This window comes from Lycorma delicatula, chromosome 8 (genome assembly GCF_047948215.1).
Source record: "Lycorma delicatula isolate Av1 chromosome 8, ASM4794821v1, whole genome shotgun sequence".
NCBI classification, from domain to species: domain Eukaryota; kingdom Metazoa; phylum Arthropoda; class Insecta; order Hemiptera; family Fulgoridae; genus Lycorma; species Lycorma delicatula.
In genome coordinates this window covers 106,534,046-106,542,478 of record NC_134462.1, presented here as the reverse complement: position 1 = coordinate 106,542,478, position 8,433 = coordinate 106,534,046, and the positions used below count along the sequence as shown (strand labels likewise).

Below are 8,433 nucleotides of genomic sequence, written 5' to 3'. Positions count from 1 at the left end.
TAATCTTCCTTCTACTATTAATCTGAGCGCTAAAATTGCCCTTGACTCTATACGTTTCGTAAAACCAAATTTGTGTTCTCCTAATTGTTCTTCCACTTTCCTCTCAATTCTTTATACAGAATTCTAGTTAAAATTTTTTATGCATGTTATATTCATGCAGGTTAAAGGTTCTTAAATATATGTTTGCTCGATTTGTGTACAAAATATGTTTATATAGTTCAAAACAAAACAGAATATTATGCATTCATATAGTTACCATAACCATCTAAAATAATACTGTAATGAATTTTGTAGCGTGGGCAAATATGCAAAATCACTTTAATGTTATTATCCTTTACTATCGAAAAAAATATAGTAGTTAAAAATTTATAACAAGAAAAAGATTTATGACAAGAAAAAGATATAACATATTAAGAAAAATTACTGATTGAACGAGTCATTTTTGACTAATCCAAAATCAAACAAAACAGCTGTAGCAGGCGTACCTCTTAGTAAGTAGCTACAAAACAAAGTTGATGTTATATGTGGAGCGGTAACCGGTGGAATGATTAAGTGATATGATATAAAATATAATTAAAGTTTCTTTTTTTTATCAAATATCAACATGGATCCCGCATTACTGAGAGAAAGAGAGCTTTTTAAAAGGAAAGCTCTGACCACACCGACGTAAGTACTTAATAAAATATTTATTTTAACTGCCAGTCTTAACAAAACTGAGTTTGAATTTTTGAGCTCTTAAGTAATTATTTATTCATGACTGTCAAACTATATTTACGTTATTGTTGAAGTTACTTTAATTTGCAAAACCAAATTTGGTTTCCTAAAAGTCAATTTCCGAATTATTATTTCACGTAATTTACGGCAGAATTATAGTTAAAACAATTTTTGTAATTAATTATATATTTTTAATTGCGGAGTTTGGAACTTCGTACAAGTAGAAGTTTTTTCGCTATTTAAAAGTGAAAATAGTTATTTTTGGTTTGGTTAGTTTTGGTTAACCATTAATTAATTGTCGAAAACTATTTTTATTTTATTTTATATATATATATATATTTTTTTTTTTGTATTTTTCTTTCGAAAAAATCTTTTCCTTAGACCCAAGTAATAAAATATTTACTTGAAAAGTTTTATGATCATTGAAAAATTTGAAGTGGTGGGATTTTATTTCTGATGACCATTATTAATCTGCTTCTGTTACTTGATCATGTTCAATTTTGTTCATACTTTAATTTACCATAATAGATATGCTTAGGATGAGTATTCTATTCAATTACCTATAACTTTTGTGAGTTATCGATACCTGCTCAGATGTTAATCCATTCTGTGAAGAAAGGTTAGGGTTAAGGTTAGAGTTCTGTGAAGAGAGGTTAGGAATAAATTACAAAGATATGGCAATACTTAACCTATCTTGTCAGACAGCCGAATTTATGTTTAAATGAAAATATAGTCTCTACAGAGAGAGAGAGACAGACTTCACACGTTTCATTTTGATAGTCATATACCTTACGAAGATTGCTGTTACTTATCTTTTACGGCTGACTCTCAAGCCCAACTATGATGGCTGTTGAGATTAATTTATGGTTTATTCCTCTTTCCACAAAATTCTTAGATTTAACTCTAATCTTAACCCTAACCTCTCTTCACAGAATAGATTAGCATCTAAATGGGTAGTTATACAATTTCATTGTTGTTTACTAAACTTATATCATTTCGATTTATATCAATCGATAGTATAAGTATCAATAGCAAGCTAGCATCGAAAGAAATCATAGTGTAGAAAAGATACTGAAGAAAAGAGAGTTCTTATTTGATTTATTAAATTATATTTAAGTAAAGTATGGTCATCAATTGTATATTTGTTTAAAGGACTCAGTAACAGGTTACGGGCCCAAACATATAACTGAACAGAGGTCGTGAAAATTTTGTTGGAGATCTTTGTTTTGAGTTGTGACCATGTAGATAACCTCAAAATGAAATCACAACAGTTTATAAAGTTAAATGAAAATAACTGGAACGTTTGGAAAGTCCAGATAAGAGTACTACTATTGACAGCTAAAGATCTCTTCGATATTACCAGTGGAGATGTACAGAAACCAAATGCTTTGAAAGCTGCAAGATTGAAAAAGTGCCTGTCTTTATGATTTCTGAGGACTTTGAGTGAACATTTTCTGAACCACGTGCACATTTTCCTCCATCCTGAGGGGCGACCATGGCTCCTAACATCTGATACAGAACCTGTGTCCATCAACTTCAAGTGGCAATTCTGTATAGTCTGCATCTATCAAATACGAGGTCTTTTCACACTTCACCACCATCTCTTTACTTGCATCACAGACCACCATACTTCGTACCGGGATGCCAGCTGAGCCCACTCACCCAAGGTTAGACGTTGCATGCAATGACATAAATGAGATATCCTGTAATAAATTCTACCATTGTAAGGAACAAAATGCTTTTTGTTTCATATAAATTGGTTGAAATGTGGTGGTGCTCATACTGAACAATAGATTGTTTTGAAGTAGTACATTTGCTTAATTTCATATTTCTATGTTTAACAGTTAAAAAGTTATATATGTGTTGCCATATTTGTTTACATCTTGTACATGATACTACAACTATACGGATAATATACTCCCACATTTAGGAACTGTTCTGCGCTGCGCATGATGTCACTCACTGAGAGCTGCTAATCCGTGCCATCAGTTTCTATATAATATACCCACAGTTTATTAACTAGTACTTTAGAGTGAATCACCATCATGATCTGTGTTCTTCTGTGCGAGATTTATTTATTGTTTTTTTATTCTCATTTTAGCAAGTATATTGTTTGTACGTGAGTAAGATCTGTGAATGTGTACATCCAAAAACTGTGTGTGTGCCTGTTTTGAGTTTCAACACAGGCAGACAATTTTACAAATTCAAAATAGTGATGTGTGTTGTTTTTGGGTGGAGTAAGTTGGGCCACGTGCTTATAGATATCTCTTAAAATACAAATATCCACTACTGGCAGTTTTTAGACGTTAAAAAAATGGGCTAGCAAAGTTACGCCATTCCGGGTACACTAAGTGTCATAAGTATTTTGAAGGACTGCCATTTATATCCATTTGAAAAGATTTGTGTCCTCATAGCCAAAGAAATGAAGGTGAAAGAACTATATAAATTCAGTGAATAAAATGGTATGTTTCGTTTTCCCGTTAAATATATCCAAGTGATTGAAATTCGTGCTTTATTCAAATCTTGGAAGTAGTCTGTTGTATATTACTATGATTGCAAACTTACGAAACATAATTTTTAACATAACTCAGTTAGAGACTATTGTATTCAACATCTTGGCTATGACGTCTGACTTAAGAGTGGAAACCCAGGTTTGTGGAATGAACTGTGGGTTAATTTGAGGAATAATTATTTTTTAAATCTTGTTACAGACAAGAAAATTTATTTATTTGGTGATGCTCCACATCTCATTAAACATTTACTAAACCACTTTTTGGATTCTGGATTGTTAGTCAATGGAAAAATGTTACAAATTGTTAACATTTACGATCATTGAACTGTTGGAGAAAACTGGGTCTTCAGCTATAAATTTTGTGCAGAAAGTCACCGATCACCACTTGACTGTAACAGGTATACAAAGACAAAAAGTGAAATTAGCTTTCCAGCTGTTCTCTTACACCAGTTCATGTGCCTTAAATTTGTAGGGTCCTTAAAGCATCTGCAAACTGGAAACTGGGAAGAGCTGTCATCTTTCATGAAGTTGGTGAATAACTGGTATGATGTTTTCAATTTTAAACAACCAAGAATTGATTCCAGGAAGAGATTGGAATTAGAAATCCAAAATAAAATTCTCCTTGATATGGAGTCAGCAGTGATGACGGTGGGAGTTGGAAAAAAAACAACTCTCTTACCCTTTCAAAAAAGAATATTTATGAGTGTCAATTCACTAAGAATGCTATTTGAAGATATGCAAGCTAAATACAAAATTAGCTACATAATTACGAACAGGCTAAATCAGGACATCCTGGAGGGTATTTTTTAGCATCATGAGATACAGCGGAGGACTACAGGATTATCCTTCACTGCTAGAATTAAAATACAGATTAAGAAATTACATTATTGGAAGAAATGACGGGGTTATATCTTCAGCAGCAAATGTAGAAGATAAAACAGACAGTGGTGAAATCATGGTTACCGAAAATACTTTGCATTCTATTACATCCTTGCACCATAAGAATGACAACTCAAATGAAGAAACGGCGATCACTGCAAATATATTTCTTGTTTAATTGATAATGTTGTGAAGGCTAATGAATGAGTTCAAGGATATCGCCAAAATCGTATATGACGAGTTAGAATTGTTGGCAGATTCATCATGAATAAATCTAAAAATAAGTATTCAGAATTGGGGAAAGATACCTACATCGAGCAATTGTCAGAGATGTGGTTATACAAACCATCTATGGATTTTTTACAAAATCTTTCAAAAATGTGGTACATTTTTCATAGAACAGACTTTGTGCTTAAAGAAAATTTTATTAAATCTCTACTTGAAGAATCACAAGACGTTAATGCACCAGAAGATGAAAAAAACTTTTCTTTAGAACTGTTACATTGTTCCATTAAGAAACATAATTGTAACATTTTGCAGTAAATCACGGGAAAGAAAACTTCAGAAGACTGTTACTTAACTTCAAAAGACTGCTATATACCTAACAAATATCTAACCTTTTTAAAAAATATTTAGAATATAACAAATGAAGTATAGGCCTACTTGTAACTAGGAGATCAGATGTGCACTTTATTTGTTTTCCCATGGATATTTTCAAGAATAGTCATTTTTGTTAGTAATCAAATTCATATAATGTAAATAATATGCAATAATAATAACAATGTACATGTAGGATAACGACAATGTGTTTTGTCCATTTCTCTTGGGCCTGGGCATATAATAAATTATAGTTATTTTCCTCATATAATTAAAAAGGATGAAAGTTTAATTATACATATAAAACCATAACTTCCACCAAAATATACACAAGCTGTAACACATTATAACTGTTTGACAATATAAGTGGTGAGTCAATCTTCGCCTGGCGACGAGTTGTCAGGGATTTATGTCAAGTGTGGGAGTAAGAAAGCTGCACATGCCAAGAGACTATCTGTAGTCGTAGTGTCTTGCATCTTGTATATACAGTCTAATTAATATATATACCGTGTGGTGCCTTAAGATATCTCTAGTGGTGATGCGTTTGTTTGGTTTTTTCATTATTTTTCTCACCTCTTTGACCTTACATTCATTTACAAGGCATTTTTTAATTTATATCTACTGAAAGTTCTTATTGGATACTTTTAAAAATTTAGTATAAAAAAATTATAAATTTTTTTTTGGTAGTATTGTCATCGTTTTATATATTAAAAAAAAAAATTGTTTTATGTTATAGAGTTGAGAAGAAAAAGAAAGATCCTGATGCAGTCGCCTCTGTAAAAGAAGAACCAAAAAAGAAATCAAAACCTCCTTCATCTTCTTTAGGATCAAATGCAATTAAGTATGAAATGATTTCAATATTATGTATATAAAAGCTGTAGTATTACTTAAAATTTGTCTGATTATATATTAAAGATAATTGAATTTTATCGTATTAAGAAAAATTGTTTATTTATTTTTTTAATTATTTTCAGTGTTTTTGGTTTTACAGATCAAAACCTTTGTAGGAAATAAATTAGAGAAGTAATTAATTATCATTAAAACTATTTTATCAGAAGTATTTTCATTTTGATGAAATGTTTTAATTCTGTGTTTAATAATTTAAAACGTGTAATAATTTAATTTTTATTTCTCCTCAAACTTTGTATAAGTACAATCCAATAATTAGTTTTTTAAGGGGGAAAAGTAGTCTTCTATGAAAGTGTTATGCGCATAGCTTATGATAGAAATTAACAAGTGTTGGTGAAAAATGATTTGGGATTTAGAAAGTGGTATATGCTAGTTGTAAAAATGAATTCAGTGAAGTGCATACAAAGAAAGTGACAGACATACTAAGAATTTATATATCTGTTTTAGCATATGGATTTTTATTTACTTTGTTCAAATAGAGTTCACATTGTTATAACTATTTTTTTAAAATTACACTACAATTGTGCACTGTTTTTCTTTATCTGCATTTTAGAGTGAACTAAATGAGGTATCCATTATTGAAAGTTGAGAATTAAAAATATTGGTATTTCAAAATTATTGATGTTCTATCACTGTTACATGGAAATATAGAAATATAACAAAAGAAATAATTTATTGTAATACGTTTTTTATGCAGAGTGTTTATAAAGCCACATAACTTCAATATAAAACAAACTATATTTATTTAATGACAATTAATTTAATTATTCAATAAAGGAAACTAAGCAGAATATATTTTTAATTTTTTCTCCACATACATATCACAATAAATATCCTATTGTTCACCTTGAGCATTAATACAGTGATTAAGTCGTCTCTTCAAATTCAGTTTTCTTAGAATTTTTACTTAGGAGGTGTTAGAGGTGCTGTCTTTAGTATTTTCTTTCAGTTCATCCAAAGTGCACTGCTTGTTGTTAAAAACTTTATCTTTCAGATAACCCTATCTATCTAGGTACTGTGAAGCTTAGTCTGCAGAAAATTACATAGTAAATGAAAAAATGTATGTAACCAGTCAGGATCAGCAGTCAAGCATTTAGCAGTATGTTGCCATAACCAGCAGTTTTGCTCTTCAGTTTCAAGCTAGGATGCAAAACTTTTAATAATTTTTGAATAACATTCTATGTAGTTAATGTTTCTGTGCATAAAGTGGATCCAACCACTCTTTCTTGCAAAAGTTTGCACCGTACATCAACTTTTTAAAAATGCAGAGGCATTATGGGGATTCTCAGTGCTCCACACTCTATTGCTTTTTGGGTTAATATATCAGGAAAGATTTATGCAGACATCCATCTGAATTAAAAACATTTCCAAAATATACATGCCACTTCAAATGAAATGTTTGAATCACCTATTGTCCTGAAGTCATTTATTAAATTACGTTTTCTGAGTTGTTGCTGTTTTTGAATTCAATATGCGTGTAATTTACTTGAGGTTTTTTGTACCCTTGTTAACAACCCCACCAGAAAATTCAATCTGTTGAAAGTTTCCTGAGTAATTTTCTTGGAAAACGTAAAACCAGCTAATGAAGGTCGTACAAACTGTCATCATGTAACACTGATGGACATCACTGTGTTTACAAACAGCTACTGTTCCTGTTTCATGAAACCTAGACACTACACGAAAGGTAGTCTGTTTCTTTGGTACTGGCATTTCTAATAAGACTAAGTGAATAAATAATGTTCTGTAATGTAATTACACTCTCAGCTTATGAAAATGGCATGCTTTTTGTATGTTGTACTGCTACAAAACTACTGAGACAGATGGCGGGACAAGGAGTTAGGTGATCTCTGTACGTTGGTCTTATTTAGTTAGTATGGATTCAGCAAAATATCCACTTTGCTAGAAATCCTATAATTACAAATTTACAAGTGAAGAATCAATGCCCATTTTGAATTGTATGAACTTATGTACACATAAGATATTAAATATATAATAAATATTTAATAATGTATTTAGTATTTGGAATTTCATAGCTTACTAATACTTAAGATTTCTTTCTTCATTTTCTGTTATACTAATAATAGTAAATTTTTCTGTAAAAGTTAATGTCTCATATTGCACCTGCAATGATGTAATATATTAAAAATATGTCATACTCAAAACCAAATATATATAATATTGATAAGCAGTTTACTCATTATGTATGAAGAACAAAACTTTTGAAGTATTTACTACTTAAAAAGAGCAGAACAAACATAAAGATTTCATTAAATTACTTCTGCTGTAGACTTATACGATGAGTCAAATGCTATTCAATTGGTAAGCTGTTTAGACATATGTATCAGTACACCGTATTAAAACTTTTATTTCTTAAAATTATAAAACCAGTCTAGCAGTTACTGGTTATAAAATGGTTAAGTGGGCTGTGTAATAATTTGACACAGTTTGAATGTAACTAAAAGTTTGTAATTTAATACCGGTACACTAAAAGAAAAACTTGTGGTAAAACATAACCAACCAACACCATGTCGACTTCACAGACCCAACTGAGCGAGCAACACACATGAACAAGGGAGTAGGATAACTCCCAACTACACCATACACACAGACACGCACCACACGCATGCACATACAGAAAAATATCCAACACAATCATAAAAATTTCTGTCAGTTATATAACATTTCCTTATATTTATCATTGGTTTTTTAAGAAGTTTCAATTATATTTAAAATGGGAATGAAGAAAATCCTTAATCAAAGTATTATTCTTGAACCGATTGTATCAGTTGACCACGTAATACAAGGAAAAAATTGTTTTCAAT

General features: G+C 30.6%; 1 protein-coding gene across 1 annotated transcript in view; it reads left to right on the top strand.

Annotated features, from left to right (window-relative positions):
- The first annotated feature begins 467 nt into the window (after positions 1-467).
- TfIIEbeta (transcription factor IIEbeta) overlaps positions 468-8,433 on the top strand; it is a 28,575-nt gene continuing 20,609 nt past the window's right edge. Inside the window, exons 1-2 of the mRNA XM_075372642.1 lie at positions 468-666; positions 5,439-5,543. Coding sequence (XP_075228757.1) covers positions 605-666; positions 5,439-5,543 — 167 coding nt within the window. The 5' untranslated portion in view covers positions 468-604. The remainder of the gene's footprint in view (positions 667-5,438; positions 5,544-8,433) is intronic.